The sequence below is a fragment of the Anolis carolinensis genome, chromosome 2 (genome assembly GCF_035594765.1).
Source record: "Anolis carolinensis isolate JA03-04 chromosome 2, rAnoCar3.1.pri, whole genome shotgun sequence".
Lineage (NCBI taxonomy): Eukaryota > Metazoa > Chordata > Lepidosauria > Squamata > Dactyloidae > Anolis > Anolis carolinensis.
Window position 1 is genome coordinate 190,840,589 of NC_085842.1, and position 20,208 is coordinate 190,860,796.

The 20,208-nt window shown below is 42.4% G+C and overlaps 1 protein-coding gene across 1 annotated transcript in view; it reads right to left on the reverse strand.

Moving 5' to 3' along the window:
- mfap5 (microfibril associated protein 5) overlaps positions 1-9,547 on the reverse strand; it is a 29,152-nt gene extending 19,605 nt beyond the window's left edge. The window contains exons 1-4 of the mRNA XM_003216793.4: positions 9,310-9,547; positions 9,031-9,093; positions 4,734-4,778; positions 726-764 (exon numbers count right to left, since the gene is read on the reverse strand). Coding sequence (XP_003216841.1) covers positions 726-764; positions 4,734-4,778; positions 9,031-9,091 — 145 coding nt within the window. The 5' untranslated portion in view covers positions 9,092-9,093; positions 9,310-9,547. The remainder of the gene's footprint in view (positions 1-725; positions 765-4,733; positions 4,779-9,030; positions 9,094-9,309) is intronic.
- Between the last annotated feature and the right edge of the window lie 10,661 nt (positions 9,548-20,208).

Genomic DNA, 20,208 nt, shown 5'->3' on the forward strand with positions numbered 1-20,208 from the left:
TATGTTTTCCGGGCTGTATGGCCATGTTCCAGAAGTATTCTCTCCTGACATTTCGCCCACATCTATGGCAGGCATCCTCAGAGGTTGTGAGGTAACCTCTGAGGATGCCTGCCATAGATGTGGGTGAAACGTCAGGAGAGAATACTTCTGGAACATGGCCATACAGCCCGGAAAACATACAACAACCCTACTTTTACAATGCTGAGCTTGTCTTTAGAATGTTAATGATTACTTCAGCATTTGAAATTCAAAAGCATTCAAATTTGTCAGCATCACTTGACTGTAAGCAGTCGTGGCTGTGCTTCAAAAACTCATATCAAAAATCAAAAATCATCATTGCATGCCATTTCTTAAATTAACTTCTGCTAAGTATGAAGAATCAAATATTTTACTAGTGAAAGCAAAACGGCACTGATTGTCACACAAATATCCTATGACTGCTCAGCTTGTATCTAAGTACTCAGACAAGTTGTAGGACATATTTGATAATACACAATACTGTGGTGCAGGGCTCAGGAGAAAATTCCTGGCAGTGAATTTTGATATGTCTAAATATTCACTTCCACTTAAACTGCAGTCTCTGCAAGTTCAAGCCCTAGCCAGACATGAAACAGTAATCTTCTGACTTTCATCAGAGCCAATTCAAAGAAGGAGGCAACGTGTCAGAGTGCCTGTTCCTACTTTAGAAGCAGCATGTGATCATGTGCTGTAAAACACATACTTACCTTTTTCATCTACTACTGTTTCCCCAGGATCAGCTGCACCTAGAGGGAGAAGAAATAATATTACCATGAAGCATAATGGTCAAAAAGAGGAAATGCTGTGGACAACCAATTCCACATATTGTTGTATTGTGTGCCTTCAAGTCACAAACCTACATGCACACAACATAGTACCAGCCAGTCCAGACTCACTGGTTAACTAGTAGGGACCTTATCACATTGTATTTTACTCTGTTTCTGACAATCTTTGAGTGCAATTCCGAATGGGTCCTATCACATGACATTTGTGTCATTACATCAGTAATCTGTTTCAATTAATCTGCAAAACATTGCAGAAATCTAGTAATTGCACACGGGATTCTAATCATGCCTTTTAAATTTTAAAACAGTTGTGAGGCACTTTTTTTACATGTGAACATAAAATCTGTATGTATTCTATCAGATAAAACCTCATGAGAATGGTTGTTCGAAACTTCCAGGCTATGTCACTGTGCAATATAAAAGTGGCATAGGGAGGCATTCAAATGGATTGAGAGGAGCCAACCTTCTGTAGTTTGTTAAGTCAAAGCACGGTATCTTCAAATCATAAGAATCATGCGTGTTGGGGTCAGTATGCATCCTGTCTGAATACAGTATGTATGCAGTTGTTAAAAAGTATGGGATGCATACTGATATAAACTGAGTATATAAACAATGTGATTTATTTATTTTGTGTCAAAAGCATTGCATAATAAATAAGTTTAAAAGTGATAAAATAAAGGAATCACAAGCAGCTAAATAGTTTTAGAACAAAAGCGGGCAACAGCGACCGCATTGTCTGTAGCTTTAAACAACAACTCCTCCGTACATGAGGTAGGACATTGTGGGTAAGCATACATATGCGGGGTTGTTTGTTCTGCTCCACAGTCACACAAGGTGGAGGATTCCTCCAGGTAGTGCCATCCTGCCTAGTTGTCTTTTGATCTGCCCACTCCGTTTCTGAGTCTGTTCAGGGACTTCCAAGTTGCCCATTCTTGGTTTGTCCCTGGAGGCAGACCCTCATGGGGGGCCATCCAGTTGGAATTGCCTGGTTTAGCTGCCCAGAGGGATACTCTTGATGTTGCTGGAGGAACATTAAGAGGAGTGATGGTTCTCATGAAGCTTTTCCTTGATTTGAGTCTACTGGGAGGAGGCTGATAGTCATGCAGTGGGTGGCTTTCACAATGTTCGACCTTATTTCTCTCACAGTTAGCAGCAACTTCCCGTCACACATCGGGGAGGGGGGAATGCAATGTCAGCTAACTTGTAGCAATGCCAGCTAACAATGTGATGAAGTCCTAGGTCTGCCTGGTAACTACTAGGCTTGCTCAAATAATTCGATTTCCCCGTTACCCGTTATTAATTCGTTACTTTCGTTTGTTTTGAAGCAATATACAGCCTTGATTGTCCACACGTCTGGATATTGCGGTTTCGAACAACGAGAGGCCGTTTTTTGTTATGTCGTCGTTTTTTTCGTTAGGAAAAAAAGCTTTTGCAAATCACCCAAACTCCCACCATTCAGGCCCTTTCCTTTTGCCCCTCAGCAAAAGGGGCGTCACGGGCTCAGCCAATGGGAGGGGGCGAGGGGGAAGGAGGCCGAGGAGGAGGAGGAAGACGGAGGGGGGAAATGGCCGCCGCCGCCGCCTCGCCTCAGCTCAGACCTGGTGTCTCTCTGTGAGGCGGGAAGGCGGCGGATGGAGCCGGGAATGGAGAGACCGAGAGAGACAGAGACACGCAGAGATGGAGGCTGGCGCGGGGCCCGGCGGTGAGGAGGAAGAGGCCCGGGATGTGAGGGGGTGTGGGCCAGGCCCGTCCTCGGCTGCTCCCGGGGAGGGAGGGAGGGAGGACTACGACTCCCAGGGGCCCAGATTCGCACCCTCCCTCCCCCCAATACAGGTCTCCATACGACGCTACATGAACTTGAATGGATACTGTGGTCGTGTTGTCGAAAGCTTTCATGGCCGGGATCACACTGTTGTGGTATGTATTCCGGGCTCTATGGCCATGTGCCAGAAGCATTCTCTCCTGACATTTCACCCACATCTGTGGCAGACATACTCAGAGGTTTTCACGTCTGTGCGAAGCTAGGCAAGTGGGGTTTATATATCTGTGGAAGGTCCAGGGTGGGAGAAAGAACTCTTGTCTGTGGGAGGCAAGTGTGAATGTTGCAATTGGTCACCTTGATTAGCATTGAATAGCCTTGCAGCTTCAAAGCCTGGCTGCTTCCTAAATGGGGGAATCCTTTGTTGGGAGGTATTAGCTGGCCCTGATTGTTTCCTGTCTGGAATTCCCATTTTCTGGGTGTTGTTCTTTTACTGTCCTGATTTTAGCTTTTCTGTAGCTAAAAATGCATATAAAATTGATTCTATAGGGAGGATAAATGATTGGATTTCAACTCCTACAGCTTAGCTTTCTCTGCCAATAATGGTACCATACCAAACTAAACCTCCCAAGATTCTGTAGCAGTGAGCCATCTTGGATATTGTAAGGGATTTATTATTATTATTATTATTATTATTATTATTATTATTATTATTATTATTATTAGACCTTGCTCCCAGGAAGGTGCCTTCGCTGTGGCTCCCAACTTATCTATCTCTACCTTTCCACATATTCTCCACATTGTGTGTATGTGTATGTATATTATATATACATGAGCCCCGATGGCGAAGTGTGTTAAAGCACTGAGCTGCTGAACTTGCAGACCGAAAGGTCCCAGGTTCAAATCCTGGGAGCAGAGTGAGTGCCCGCTGTTAGCTCCAGCTTCTGCCAACCTAGCAGCTTGAAAACATGCCAATGTGAGTAGATCAATAGGTACCGCTCTGGCGGGAAGGTAATGGCACTCCATGTAGTCATGCCGGCCACATGACCTTGGAGGTGTCTATGGACAACACTGGCTCTTGGGCTTAGAAATGGAGATGAGCACCAACCCCCAGATTCAGACATGACTGAACTTAACGTCAAGGGATACCTTTACCTTTACCTATATATAGACACACACACACATATGCAGGGACTATATATATATATATATATATATATATATATATATATATATACAGTATATATCACACACACACCAATTTAACAAAGTTTCAGCCACAAAAACAAAGTTTCTGAAGTAGAACAATGACTTTCACAGTAAAGACAACCCAATTTAACAGGAAATAAGACTTTCAAACCAGGAACAGATTTCTGCAATTATTAAAAAATGGTTTATTATAAAAGCTATGAAAATTCACCAAAAATCAGAGGATAAGGAAACCGTTCCAAATTTTGGTGAGCTATCAGTGTTAAATGTGTTCTACCACTGTACCAAGTTTGAAGAAGATCACTCAAAAAATGAGGGTGGGAGAGTCCTGTAAAATCTCCCCTCGTGCTGTTTTTTTTGGCCACTGCGCATGCGCGTCCGCCATTAACGAATTAATTTCAAAAATAACGAATTTTCGTTAATTTCGAATTTTTTGGGGGGCAAAATTCGGAAATGACATCAGAAATGAAACGCTGGCGCCCCCAGCTTTTGAAACGAGTTTAGAATCAATTTTTTCATGGATCGCTCAAGCCTAGTAACTACATTTACAAACTCATTGTACATACTTGTGTGTAAGTCACCTCACATCATGCAAAAATTTGGGACCCAAAACTATGAATTTTGATGTGACCCATTGACAAGTATCAATGCCACCATAGAGAGCAAATAAGCCTTGGCCACTGATCCCATTTTCCTGCTAGAAGCATCATTGCAGTGGAGAAAGTAGATTAGCTCCGTCTTCTTTTAGATTGTTCCGGGATGGACTGAGCTCTTGGCTTTCTCCACCCGACTCAAAGAAGGGAATGGTCTCTTTTTATAAGAGCTGAAATACAGTATATTTACATTGATTTTGTGAAAAGGTTGACCCATGTTTTGGGAAGTGATTTTTAGACTAAAATTTCTAGACTTATACCCGAGTACATATGGGTAGGTTTCTTTTATTCATCAAGGTGCAAACTCACCCAAAGTATCTACTGGATCATCTGTTGGATCTTGATTTAACACTCCTGAAAAAAAGAGGCAAGAGGAAGCAGGCTTATTAGGAATGGTTAATCTATGCATAGCTAGCTACTTTGTAGTGAGATCCGTCCAGACCCACAGAGGAGGTGGTGTTTTGAATGGATTGGGATGAGCCAGCCTTCTGTGGTGTGATGAGTCAGAGCGCAGTGTTTTCAAATAATCAGAATCATAATATTTAGTTGTGATGAGGAGAGTATGCCTCCCGTTCCAATACAGTATGTATCCAGGTCTTAAAAAATATGGAATGCATATTGATATAAACGGTTTATATCCCAATGTGATAAGATCCCTAGATGCCAATATGACTAAACTAAACTAAGACCGATTTATTTATGAGTAGAGAAGACTTGTTAGAAAAGGCAATAATGTTTGTTAAAGTGGAAGGTGCTTGGGAAAAAGGAAGACCACATTCCAGATAGATGAACTCAATCAAGGAAACATGGCCCTGAGTCTGCAAGACATGAGTAACTTCTGAATGCTGATTACTTGCTTTAAACTACATTATATAGCAGTGTAGACTCATATAATGCATGTTAATCAGATAATATGCATTCAGAAACTGGATTTTATGGTCAGTGTAGAAGGGGCCTGAGAGAGGTATCCACTGGGATACCACTGGGATTTAGTTCCAGCTCCCTTCCCCTTTCTTCCTGTGGATACCAAAATCTGTAGATCTCAAGTCCCATTACGAATAGTGAATGGTTGAAGTGAATGGTTGAATTTGGATAGCCAACTTCACTCTTCTCTTCTGTATGCAGTCTGAGGGGGAACGTATAAAGCCAGGTGTTTCATGACCTGCCATAACACAAGAGATCCTTTCACATTATATAATGATAGCACTGTGCTTTCATTTTAACTGCTATGACAATACCTCATTTTCAATTAATATTTTAGGGAGGAATAGTTAGATTCCTAATCCATTGCCTCTGATCAAACAATTATAAACTCCACAATTCCACAGAATCATGCCATGGCAGTTAAAAGGGAATCGTAGTGCTGTGAAAAGTCTAGAGCAAAGGACCCAGTCCTGACATTAATAGAAGAAGTGATATCAACATCTGTATGCCTTCACTGCTAAGTGGAACTTCCATGTCCAGCAACTCTATACCTCTAGTGCAGGGGTCCCCCAACTAAGGCCCGTGGGCCGGATACGGCCCTCCAAGGTCATTTCCCTGGCTCCTGTCCTAAACTTTAGACTTAGGGTTGACCTAAATCTACCTGGTCTTTGTATGTGTCTTTGCTTACCTATGGTCTTATGAGATCGTCTAGATGGTCTTTGAAGGTCTCTTTGCTTAGCTACGGCCTTATGAGACCATCTAGATGGCTTTTGGAGGTCACTTTCCTTACCTATGGTTCTATGAGACCATCTAGATGGCCTTTGGAGGTCTCTTTGCTAACCTATGGTTTTATGAGATTGTCTAGATGGCCTTTGGGGGCCCTTTCCTTACCTATGGTCTTATGAAACCATCTAGATGGTCTTTGGGGGGGGGCCTTTCCTTATCTATGGTCTTATGAGACCAACTAGATGGTCTTTGGAGGTCTTTTTGCTTACCTATGGTCTTATGAGATCATCTAGAGTGGTTACTTCCCAATGAAAGATACTGTCTGAGTCTAATTAGTAGGATTGGTGGGAGTTGAGAAGCCATCCTCTTCTCTGTTATAGTTACTGACCCCACAGCTGCTTGGAGATGTTGAAGGGAGAACATATAGATTGGCATTATGTGCATTCAATCCATAACCACCTGGTCAATTCTGAAATTAACAAGGAAGCATATAGATGTTAAATTTTGCAATTGGCTGGGAGAAAACTTGGTGCTTTAAAGGGGATGATAAACTGGCTAATGAAGCATCTCCCTTGATCTAAAATAACCCGGTAGAGTTTCAAAACATAGAGAACATTGAGAGGTCTGGGGGAACCTCATGGCTACCATGTAGACAATCATCTCACATGGCCCAACCGTGACCTAAGGAAAGATGCCCAGTGGAGAGGCTACCTCCAAAGGAGCTTTCATCATTCCATCGTTCTGCCTCACCCACAAAATTTTATGGGGGTCCGTGCTTTAATATTTCTCATCACTACTTGTGTTTTACATTTCCATAGTCAAGGTGATTTTGGACCAGGTTCTTAACAGTCATGATTAAAAATCCTGGTGCAGTTATTGCATCCACTTTTTCTATAACCGGTTTTCCCTCGCAAGGAAGAAAGAAAAATAAAGGTGAGAGAAACAACGAGAGAACTGATCAGGGCTGCAATAGAAGCAATAAAATCTGGACCTCCTGCAAAAGTCCACAAAAGAGCCAATGCAATTGCACTACAAAAGCTTCATCTGGAGCACTCATTATATGTGTATATTTGTGTACTGGTAAACTAGCTGGGATTTCTGGGAGTTGTAGCTCAAAATACCTGGGGACCACAGGTTGAGAACCACTGTTCTAATGGAAGTTTCTAAGGCTCCTTCCACACTGCTGTATAAAATCCACATTGAACTGGACTATATAGTACTAGAAATCTCCACCCAGAGAAATAATGCTCTTCACTGTGGGCATGTACTCCAAGTGAGTTTATATCAGTTTAACAGCCGTGACACTTCCTCTCCCCAGAATAATCCTAGGAATTACAGTTTTGTGATAGGGCTAGGAAATCAGTGGTTGAGATTCCAAAATTCCTTGAAAAACAGATTCCATAGTAAGAAGGAATTATTCTTAAAGGTAGAATTGCATGCAAACATCCACAGAATATAGTTAAATAGAGTAAGGGCCCTGTTGGCGCAGTGTGTTAAAGCACTGAGCTGCTGAACTTGCGGATCGAAAGGTCACAGGTTTGAATTTGGGGAGCGGAGTAAGCACTCGCTGTTAGCCCCAGCTTCTGCCAACCTAGCAGTTTGAAAACATGCAAATGTGAGTAGATCAATAGGTACCGCTCCGGCAGGAAGGTAACGGCGCTCCATGCAGTCATGCCAGCCACATAACCTTGGAGGTGTCTACGGACAACACCAGCTCTTTGGCTTAGAAATGGAGATGAGCACCAACCCCCAGAGTCGGACACTGCTAGACTTAATGTTAGGAGAAAACCTTTATCTTTACCTAGAGTAAGGGTGATTTTACACGTCTCTACACAGGAAATTGAAAAAGTCGATTGCCAATTGGCTTAGGAAACATCGGAAAAACCTGCACTTTAGAAACGGCAAAATACCTGAAACCCATGGTAAGAGGTTGCATCATGTGATGGACTCGGTCAGTGGTGGTTTCTTAAATGTGTAGAAACACTTATTTTATTGTGTGTGATAAAGTCTTGTCTGTACTGGCAAGGTAACCTGTAGTGTGTGCTAATGAAACATTCAGGAGCTCTGTGTTGGGGCAGTGATCAACCCCTATAGAAAATACTCCACAATTGAACATGATTATATATATATATATATTTAAATACACAAGCAGATTCATCTGCAAAGTGCAGTCCACTTCATCTGAAGCTGAAACGAACTGGAAGATCACGAGTGAGTTGCTTACATTTTATAAGGAAGCTCCTTCATCTCATCATCTCAATCATCCCTACATTTAAGACTTATGAGAAAAGGCTCCATAGTCCACCAGAAACCACAAAGATAGTTCTTAAATCACTTAATTCAAGGGGATAGATTGACTATAAGATAGCTCTCTCTCTTGCTCTCTCCTTGCTCTCTTCTTCCCTCCCTCTTTCTACATACATATATTACACCTAGTTAAAGCTTTGCTCTTGTCCGTTCTATTTCTTTAAGTAAAGGTAAAGTTTTCCCCTGACATTAAGTCTAGCAGTGTCCGACTCTGGGGTTGGTGCTCATCTCCATTTCTAAGACGAAGAGCCGGCGTTGTCCGTAGACACCTCCAAAGTCATGTGGCCGGCATGACTGCATGGACCGCCGTTACCTTCCTGACGGAGCGGTACCTATTGATCTACTCCCATTTGCATGTTTTCGAACTGCTAGGTTGGCAGGAGCTGGGGCTAACAGCGGGCGCTCATTCCGCTCCCAGGATTTGAACCTGGCACCTTTCGGTCTGCAAGTTCAGCAGCTCAGCGCTTTAACACACTGTGCCACCAGAGGCCCCTGTGTCTTTTACCAAGTCTAAGGAAGTCATTTTACATACTACAACTCCCAGAAGCCCCAGCCAGCATGGGCAATGGCAGAACAGTAACTTCCCAGCATACACACTGCAAAGAAAACAAAAGAAAACACTGATATGGCTTCCGTGGAGCAGACTCACCAAATGGCAGGACAGCAAGGGCTATGAGACACAGCAGCATCTGACCTCCACAGGCCCTCATGCCTATAAAGGGCAAAGAATCAGAAAATGAAGAGGGGCTTCCTGCACGTTTTCTGTACAGGCTTCCTTTTTTGCTCAGCTGCTCCACCTGAAACAGTATTGCATTTCTTCACATCTCCCTTTCCAACCCAAACATCTCTTAATCCATTCCCATTCACCAACTGCACCGATTGCTCCCTTCAAAAAGTCACTTTAATGGATCGAGCACTTTCCACTCACTGTTATCCAGGCGCTGTTCTTTCCTGCTGCAGATACTGTCTCTTCCCCCTTCAACTGGTCCCCTGCTTTGGCCGGAGTATGCAGCCGCTCCCAATCCCAGCAAATGTTCCACTTTGGCTTGTCTTCAACACTAAACTTCAAGGAAGAAGTAGGACTTGCTGCCATCATACAAATGGAATGAGGAGAAAGAAGGGGGAGAAGTGTCCCATGACCTCATTTCAAAATTTATTGTAACTCCAGAAGAATCAACTCCTCCTATTCCCTCTGGATGGAGAATGGCCAGAGATGGAGCCCCACTGTCTGCCCTACATGTTTGTCCTGTTCCATTCTGTCCACTTATTTTTTTCACATGAATTCTGAAGGACATGGCTTCTTCTTGGGGTGGAAAAGAGTTTAAATAAAACCAGAGCTCTTCTTCAGCCCAATGGACACTTTGGATGTGAGAATACTAACTTACCGTGTTACTAACTTTTGTCATCAAAACCATCTCCACTAGGATTTCTACCTCATAAACGAGAATGTATCTATGGTCACCTCTAGTGAGATGGTCACTTCTAGTGAGCTCTAGTGAGATGGTCATTTACAATGGTGGGGTTTGAGAACCGTTAGCATGGCCAGTTCTTGAAATACAAAATTCTGACCTGGAGTAAAGGTGTGCCCCCAGGTAGCAACACCTGTAAAGATGATGAAGCTCATATTCAGAAGTGAAATGTAAGGCAAGTCAAAAGATTCCTCAGAAAATAATATACAAAGCAGGAATGACATTCTTCTGCTATAGTATTAACTTTGAACACTGATTGGAGATAAGAAGTTATTTTTAAAATATTTACATTGTAAATACCTTGCATAAAACTGACCAACTACCTGCTCCCTCGACCCTTGCCTCTCCCGGTTGGTTAAGGAGTGCGGGGAGGGACTACGAGATCCCTTAAGGAACATCATTAACAGCTCCTTGGAACAAGGAATTTTCCCAGAGTGTCTTAAACAAGCATTGGTTCACCCTCTTCTGAAAATACCAAGTCTAGACACCGCCATACCTAGTAACTACCGCCCAGTTTCAAACCTTCCGTTTTTGAGCAAGGTGATTGAATGGACAGTGGCGGGACAGCTACAGCAATTCTTAGATGAGACTGTGGGCTTAGACCCCTTTCAATCAGGCTTTCGTTCAGGTCATGGGACAGAGACTGTCTTGGTAGCTATTACTGACGAAATTTGTCGTCAGCCAGCACTATTGGTACTCTTGGACCTTGCAGCTGCATTCGACACTGTGGACCATGACTTGCTGATCCATCGATTGGCTATGTCTGGTGTACGAGGTTTAGCTCTTAAATGGTTCAATTTGTTTCTCCGGGACCAGAGACAGAGGGTGGAGTGGTTAGGCCAAAGCTCTGACAGCTCCCGCCTTTGCTGTGGAGTTTCCCAGGGTGCTATCCTTTCGCCCCTGTTATTTACCATCTACGTCCGACCACTTGCTGGACTAGTGCGGAGCTTTGGCATAGAGTGCTACCAGTATGTAGATGATACCCAGCTACTCTTGCATCTCGAACCTGGGACAACCACGATTCCTGAGAACTTTAAGCTGTGTTTGGAAGCAGCGATGAGTTGGCTGCGAGTGAGTAGACTAAAGGTGAATCCCGCAAAAACTGAGATACTCTGGCCCGACCAGCCACCAGAGTTAATCCAGTCACTGCTTGATTTTGATGGGGAAGTTCTGGTTCTGTCTGCTACTGTTAAAAGCCTTGGGGTTGTGTTGGACTCATCGCTGACGATGGAGGCCCAGATCACTGCCATAAGTAAGCAGGCCTTTTTTCATCTTCGCCAGGCAAGGAAATTGGCATCCTATCTTTCGACAGAAGCATTGGCTACGGTAATCCATGCAACAGTCACCACTAGGTTGGATTATTGTAACACCTTATACGCCCGCCTTCTGAAGGCAAAAACCTAGAAGATCCGAATGGTCCAAAATGCGGCGGCCAGGCTGCTAGCGGGATCATCTATAAGATCCCATATTACACCGATTCCAAAACAACTGCATTGGCTACCAATAGAACATCGGATCTCTTACAAGATACTGATCCTGACATTTAAAGCTCGAAATGGCCAAGGACCATTATATCTTATGAACCGCCTCATTCCTTTTTTCCATCAGTGGTCACCTCGATCCTCCCAGGAAAATCTCCTATATGTACCGGGCCCTAGGGAGGTACACCTGGAAGCTACAAGGCGTAGAGCCTTTTCGACCTATGCTGCAATTCTGTGGAACTCATTGCCTCCATATGTTAGAGCAATGTCGGAGTTGCGACCTTTTGTAAAAGCGCTCAAGACTTGGCTGTTTGGTTGTGCATTTAAGTAAATCAGACCTAATTTGCCAAATAGTCACTGTTGAATGTTTTTATGTTGAATGTTTTTATATTATGAAATGATATTTTAAATTGTAAGTTGCTCGGAGCACTCTGGTGGAGAGCGACTAATTAAGAAATAAAGTGAAGTGAAGTGAAACTGTACTTTGCAAGTCAGAAATCTTTGCACAGAATTGTTACAAGGCAGGGAAGATGTTGCACTGGGGATTATTCATAAATTCAAAGAAAAATGACAGGGGTACTTTGTGCTTTTCCTGCATGGCAGGGGGTTGGACTACATGACCCATGTTGTCTCTTCCAACTCTATTATTCTATGATTCTATGTCTAAATAGAATAATAATCATTAACATGCACTGGCTAATAAGGACCAGAAAAAGAGCATTTCCAATTGTTGACCCAGAATATGGAATGACAAAGTAGTGTGTTTGGGTCTCTTGTCGCCATCTTTAAGAAAACTTTGCCCACTGAGTTAACACACTACAGTTAATGGAAGTCTTCTTTTGTTGTGTTTAAATCCATTTAGAATCTGGAGTTGTTTTCTTTTTGTCCTTGTGATTTTTACTTGTTAAATAATTTAATGTATTGGTTTTTTAAACTCATATAAAGTGACTCATGCTTATTTGTCAGAAGGATGTAAATGGAGAGAGATGTAATGGTCTTATTTTCTGCTGCCCAAAACAAATGGATTCAAATAACAAGAAAAAAATCCACCTACAGATTATGAAGAATTTCTTTACTGTAAGAATTGTTCAACTGTGGCACTGGCTGACTGAATAAGGGTGGATTCTCCTTCTTTTAATGTTTTTAAGCAGAGGTTGTATATTTTTGCACTTGCATGGAGTTGGACTAGATCAGTGGTTCTCAACCTGTGAGCCGCAGCCCAGCAGTGGGCTACGAGAATGAAAATCTGATCTGCGAACCTCCTTCTTCTTATTTATTTATTTATTTATTTCCACTCCTTTCTGCAAAGCTAACCATTGCATTGGATAGACCACATCAGCTCTAGATTATTAAATACGGTTTTCTGTGGGTGAGCAGATGGCGACTACTGGATGGCATATGTTCTGTATCAGAACTAGAGCTGATGTGGTCTATCCAATGCAATTTTCTGAATCAGCACCCCAAATAACCAAACCAAATCTAAAGTTGACCAAAAACTGATTTGTAGCCCTTTTGGTACTAATGTTGGAGAGTGGTCCCTGGTCAAAGTGATCTGTGGTCAAGCAGGCCCTGGTCAAGTGGGCCCTGGTCAAAAAAAGGTTGGGAACCTATGATTATATTAAATATATATATGTTAATCTTTGTTGCTAGAAGCAATACCATCCAGACATGATGTTAAGCTACTGTAGTCCAACTGCTAAAGAACAATTAGATGCAGAACAGACAACCAGAGGACGTGAGCAAAACCACTTTCTCCAATGGGCGTCTCCACTAGGCTAGTCCTCAGGTAGAAAGAAACAAGAGGAACAATCTTTCTTTTGAATGGTCTAATCTCTTTGAAGGGTTGTCTGACCCAGATCTAGTTTAAAAATAAAAACCCATAGGGAGATATGACCAGAGCCTTGAAGCTCCCTTGCCCACAACTAACACCTGGACAGCAGGTTCAAGCTGGTACATAGGTCCCATGACCACAGTCTTCTCTCCTCAAGTGAGGGCTACTGTAATTCTTTTATAAAATCAATTATAACTTTGAATTTGTACACAGAAATTAACATATATAATTTATGCAAATCAGCACCCCTTTTATCCTGTCTTTGTGCTGCATGTGCTTTTTAAAGTTTCAGTGGCCACCCCAATCCATCTATATCTTTAACTGCCTTACTTAGAAGACATGTGATTAAGCCGCTTTGGGTCCCGTGAGGGAGAAAAGCGGGATGTAAATAAAGATATTATTATTATTATTATTATTATTATTATTATTATTATTATTATTATTATTATTATTCTCTAGCCTAACCCTAGCCCATTTCGAGCCACCTTTTAAGATGTCCCAGTTCTTCTTTTTCTTTTCTTTCTTTTTGTCACATAATTTTCTTCCGCTTACTACAGACGCAAATAGAGTTCAACATACAAAAGTAGTTTGCACTCAATTCATCGGGGCCCCTGGTGGCTGCGAAGTGTGTTAAAGCGCTGAGCTGCTGCACACCGAAAGGTCCCAGGTTCAAATCCCGGGAGCGGAATGAGCACCTGCTGTTAGCCCCAGCTTCTGCCAACCTAGCAGTTTGAAAACATGCAAATGTGAGTAGATCAATAGGTACCACTCTGGCGGGAAGGTAATGGCGCTCCATGCAGTCATGCCGGCCACATGACCTTGGAGGTGTCTACGGACAACGCCGGCTCTTCGGCTTAGAAATGGAGATGAGCACCATCCCCCAGAGTCAGACATGACTGGACTTAACATCAGGGGAAAACCTTTACCTTACCTTACTCAATTCATCAGCAGGATGAGGAAGGGGCTGAATCTTGCTCTTCTTCCTTGGCTCACACAAAACCAAGCTGCTGTAGCCCCTCCTGGCTTGTGTTTTCTTTTTCATGAATAAAGTTTACCATCCTGATCACATTCTCTTATTGGGTGTCCAGGTATTCATCTGTGAAATGTTGGAAGGTATGGTAGTTGTAAGGCAGGGTGTACAGGAGGATCTCTTTGTCCTGCCATTTGGTTCCTCTGGCCTACTTTGGCTATTAGCATGAAAATGGGGCATCCACTGGGATATCCACAGTCAATCACTACCATGAGTTTTAAGATTTCTATCTTTCTGTCAAACTCTTTTCCTTCTTCTTCAGAGGGACAAATATGTGGGAAGACAGTGGCTAGGACAGAAAGTTGAACCTCAGTTGAGAGTAACTGCTTCCTTTAGACCAGTGGTTCTTAACCTTTGTAATGCTGCAACCCCGTAATACAGTTCCTCATGTTGTGTTGACCCCCAAACATAAAATTATTTTCGTCGCTATTTCATAACTGTAATTTTGCTACTGTTATGAATCGTAATGTAAATATCTGATTTGCAGGATGTATTTTCATTCACTGCATCAAATTTGGCACAAATGCCTGATATGTCCAAATTGAATACTGGTAGGGTTGGAGGCAGGGATTGATTTTGTCATTTGGGAGTTGTAGTTGCTGGGATTTATACTTACTTTACTTAGGCGATCCCTCGTAGTTCGAGGATGATGGTCCTCCATTTCTTGGAAGACGCCTGTGCATGATTTTTTTTAATGTGTGGAGGTCGGTGCACGGCCGGTCATCACACAGTCTTCACAGATTGAGGTCCCAGCAGTGGTGTGATTAACACAACAAAGAGTGGCTTCTCAGTCTGTTGCAGCCTTCTTCCGCCTTCATAGCCGTTGTAACATGTACCATGTTATCCTCCGTCTGCTCCGCCGTTGAGGTCTTTGGGTTTTCGGATTGTTCTTGGTCTGGATCCTCCCCTGTGGCCACTCCTGGGAGTGTGTGACTCCAGTGGTTGTGCCCGCAGGTTCATTGGAACATGCAAGCCCCGTCACGACATCAAGGTGACAATCCATCAAGGGGGATTTATAGTTCACCTACAGTCAAAGAGCATTCTGAACTCCACCCATGACTGACTTGAAACAAACTTGGCACACAGGACTCCCATGACAGAACTCCCTTGAGTCCCCCTCGGGGTAGAGAAAGGTGGGATATAAATATGGTGAATAAATAAATAAATGACCAACAGAAAATACTGGAAGGGTTTGGTGAGCATTGACTTTGAGTTTTGGAGTTATAGTTCAACTACATCCAGAGAACACTGTGGACTCAAACAGTGATGGATCTGGACCAAACTTGGCATGAATACTCAATATGCCAAAATGTGAACACTGGTGGAGTTTGGGGAAAATGGACCTTGACATTTGAGAGTTGAAGTTGCTAGGATTCACCTACAATTGTTCGCCTACAATCAAAGATCCCCTTGAACTCCTCCAACGATAGAATTGGAATAACTGGGCTCTTGGTGGGAGGACTCGCTGTCTGTTTCCAAAGAGGACATGCAAAGAGATATTCAGCTTTCTCTACCAAAGGGGTTCCTAAGACCATCAGAAATATGTTTTCAGGTGGTCTTTAGCGACCCCACTCCCCCCCCCCCCCCCAGGTTGAGAAACACTTATTTATAGTAAAAACAAGATTGTATAAAAAATTGAAAAGAGAGGGGAAGAGAGTCAATGTTAGATAGGAAATAAAAGCATGTGAGTGGATAACTGCAAGTAAAAGAAGGAAAGAATGAATGCATGTCAAAGAGTCTCTGAGAGAAGAAACATATGTTTATCCTGGAGGAACCTTTGACGTAATGTTCATGTCTCACATAATTTATTTAATTATTTATTTACAGTATTTATATTCCGCCCTTCTATCCCCGCAGGGGACTCAGGGCGGATCACATTACACATATAAGGCAAACATTCAGTGTCTTAACATAGAACAGAGACAGAGACAAACTCAGGCTCCAAGCTGGCCTCGAACTCATGACCTCTTGGTCAGAGTGATTTGTTGCAGCTGGCTGTTCACCAGCCTGCGCCACAGCCCGGCACATTATTGTTGTTATTTTTGTTATATCAATACCTAAAAAGAAAATTGTTTCCTCTTTCATTATCCTTCAAGGATCTTCTACCAACTTCTTGCAGAACCTGGGATTCCAGAAAACCCTGGTGTATAAGTGCTCTACTCCCATTGAATTTCTAAGTACTAGGATTTCCTGTAGTAGAGGAGGTGATGGTACTTGGATTTTCCTGAGGGTGTGACCGATTCCCACAAATGAATCCAGTTTAAATATACAGTGGAATCTCACTTATCCAACATTCACTTATCCAATGCTCTGGATTATCCAATGCATTTTTGTAGTCAATGTTTTCAATACATCGTGATATTTTTGGTGCTAAATTTGTAAATACATTACTACATAGCATTACTGCATATTGAACTACTTTTTATGTCAAATTTGTTATTAAACATGATGTTTTGTTGCTTAATTTGTAAAATCATAACCTATTTTGATGTTTAATAGGCTTTTCCTTAATCCCTCCTTATTAGCCAACATATTTGCTTATCCAACGTTCTGCCAGCCCGTTTATGTTGGATAAGTGAGACTCTACTGTAACTGCAAAAAAGATTGTTGGAAGTATTTTGCTTCTTGTAGTGTTTGCTTTATGTCAATGAGTTTAGATTTTTGTGTAAGAATGTGATAATATGTCTTTGTTGTTGTGACTGCGCCTTCGGGGACTATGGATGATGGTGGTGGGATCAGGAGAGGAAGGAAAAACCCTCGCGAGGAGGGCTCCTTGGAGGTTTTTTACAGGAAGAGAATTAGGGAACTCAATGGGGAGTCTTCTGAGGAAGATTCAGATGGGGAGTTTGTGGAAGAAATGGATGCTGGTGAACAGGTGGTGGCTGAGGAAGTGGGCACTGACTGGGCACGGGCACCGGAGATGCCTGGGGAATTGGGGCCCACGGATACTGCTGAACCTTGGGTATCTTCAGGAGCAGATCCCACTTGGTCTGCTTGGAGGAGGGAGGATGGATCCTCAGGTGTGCATGGTGTTGGGTGTGGGCAGGATGATTGGAATTCTGATGAATTAGGCACGCCCGATCCACGAGCCTTAGCTGTGTGGAGTTCTGACTCTGATTAAGGATTTGGGACACCTGCTCTTTGGGTGTTGGTGTTTGGACACCCAGGGATAATTGGGATAAATTGGGAGTGTTTGGTCACTTCACTTTGCATGTGGCAAGGTGTTGCTGGGCGCCATTGGGATTCCTGTACGTGTTAAGAAGACTGGACTGGGACTTTGCTTCAGATGTAAGTTTACCTGGGTTGCTCTGCAACGGAGGGCTGGAACTGTGTGGGTTTTCCTGGACTGCACTGTTATTACTGTTTTTAGCTGCGGTTGCCTTCGTTGTCTTGGCTCTTTGTGCCAATTCGTGGACCTTGGATTGATGACTACAGCCTCTGATCCTGGACTGGAATTCGACCCTGTTTCTGCCTTCACCCTCTGATTAGTCTACCCTCAGCTCTTGACTTCTGGCTTGCTTCTGGACCCTGCTGCTGTCTCCTGCCCTGACCCTGGATCAATCTGACGACGTCTCTTCGCCTTGTCCCTTGAGCTTCTGGTATTACCTGCACTCCTGAAGCAGTTTGCTGCTGTTTCTGCTATTTTGACTCCGGACTGGTTTGACAATGTCTTTTGTGCACTGCCCCTTTAAATCTCCAAAGCCTGCTTGCTTGCAACAGAAAGGGTTTGGAACCATCTCTTCCCTTTTGCACTGGCTCTGACTCTGTTTGCAAGCTCGATTTTAGTTTCTGTTTAGAGCTTTGTGCTTGTGACTCTTGGGAGTTTTTTGGGGAGTTTCCAAGTCTCTGTTTTGCTTTGGCTGCTTTCCCAAGCCAACTTAGTTTGTTTAGAGCTGAATTGAAGCACCTTTTGTTTTATCTGAACTATTTGCTTGGTTAAATCCAGTTTGGTTGCTAAAGCATACTTTTTGATATATTTTTGTTTGGACTGCCTTTAAACACTGAAAGTTAAGTGTTTAAAGCCATCTTTTGTGTTTGTGCCTATTTTTTGGGCTATCTCTTGAATAAACTCTGTTTTGCTCTCAAACTGGCATCTGACACTTGACATTGCAGTTTAGAGTTTGTTTTTAAGCTATTCAATGTCCATTATAAGTGGATGTTATTAAGTGGAAATAAATTGCCAATTTCTAAATGCGACAGCACTGTAGGATCTTTGGTTTTAAAAGAACGTTACAAATTCACTCATGTAAGAAGCAGCATGGGAACTGTACCTTCTTGAATCTTCACGCCACATAAAGTGCAAGAATATTCTAGAATAATTTTGTGCTTGCTTGCAATTCCCATGCAACCATACTTCCCTTTGGTCCTTCTCATAATCTCTTTTTCTGTACATTGGGAGCAAAACTAAACAGAAAGGAATGAGGAAATGAATTAATAATGAAAAAAGAAAATGCAGAAGTTCATCAAAAAACAATGTGCTAATTTGTATGTATAGATGCAAACTTGAAAATAATCACTGTAATTTGAACAGAAATAGCTTTTGTCATAGTGGAAAACAGTGTGAACAGGTCTTCTTCCAGATGCAGCTTTTATAGTGTAAACCCTGTCCCAATTATAGAGTGTCCAGATGCATCCCTCCTCCATTTGTAACCCATCTGTGTTTCTCCAGTGTGTCTTCTTTGTATGTATTTGTTTTATTAACAAAGAAAATTAGGACATGTGGAATAGTCTGATCACCATATTTTGAGTAGTTGTATTAGCAGCTATCTCTCTGAAAACCACTCCTATGTGCCTGCTCACTGAAAAATTCCCAGGTGCCAACTCTTGGTAGAAGATTTCAAGGCCTGCACTCCCTCCTTTGCTTTTTCATCTTAAAACTGGTCTTCCACTATTACTGTCTTCTGCAAAAGAGTTTATGGTTCCTACATCATTGGGTGGTGAATTCACTCTGGATTTTAGCCAAAACTTGGATGGCATTATTTAAAGGACTACATCATATTCCACCACCACCACCCCACCTCAAAAAAAAAAAAAAGGTTTGGCACTTTTGAATAGTTTGTTTAACATTCTGATTGAAACCCAGTGAATGACATGGTGTGAAACCAGAACCCTGCCCCCCAAAAGGGTTGAGGTTCAGGAATGACATATAGGTACCCCAGACGGTATTGTATTACAATGTTGAGGTTGATTTTTGTGGACAGGTGGCTGCCAAGGTAGAGGAAAGTATTGACATTTTCTAACATTACACCATTAAGCTGTATATCTGGCATTGGCTGGCGTGTTCCAAAAGAGCACTTTGGTTTTCTCAATGTTCAGTGAGATGTCAAGTTTTTTGTATGCTTCTACAAAGGTGTTCAGAGTGGTTTGTAAGTCTTCTTCTATATGAGCACAGACTACATTATCATCAGCATACTGGAGTTTTGAATGAAGCAGACAGTGTTTGAGGATTGGGACATTCTTAAGGACATCAAGATGCTTGTTTATAAAGCTACTAGCTGTGCCTGGCCACGCATTGCTGTGGCTTATGGGAATCATTTGTTGTCCAGGTGAAATAGCAGTGAATAGCCTTGCAGCCTCAAAGCCTGGCCATTTTCTTCTTATGTGAATCCTTGTTTGGTGAGCTGGAATACAATGGAATAGGCTTGCTGCTTGGGAGGCTGGGTACTTGCGTTCTAGGGGAATGGTTTTTTTGGGCTGCTAGAATAATAATAATAATAATAATAATAATAATAATAACTTTATTTATACTCTGCCACCATCTCCCCGTGGGGACTCGGGGCGGCTTACATGGGGCAGAGGCCCAAACAACATAGGACAAAACATAGGCAACAGCATACAAATCACACTATAAAAAGATAAAACAATAATACAATATATCAATTAAAACAAAAATACAGGATAAAAAATTGCATTTAAAACACATAAATGGTAAAATTGTAATAAATACGGGATAGATGATTAAAAACCCTCTGGGGCTGCAATTGCAATGAATAACCTCACTGCTTCAAAGCCTGGC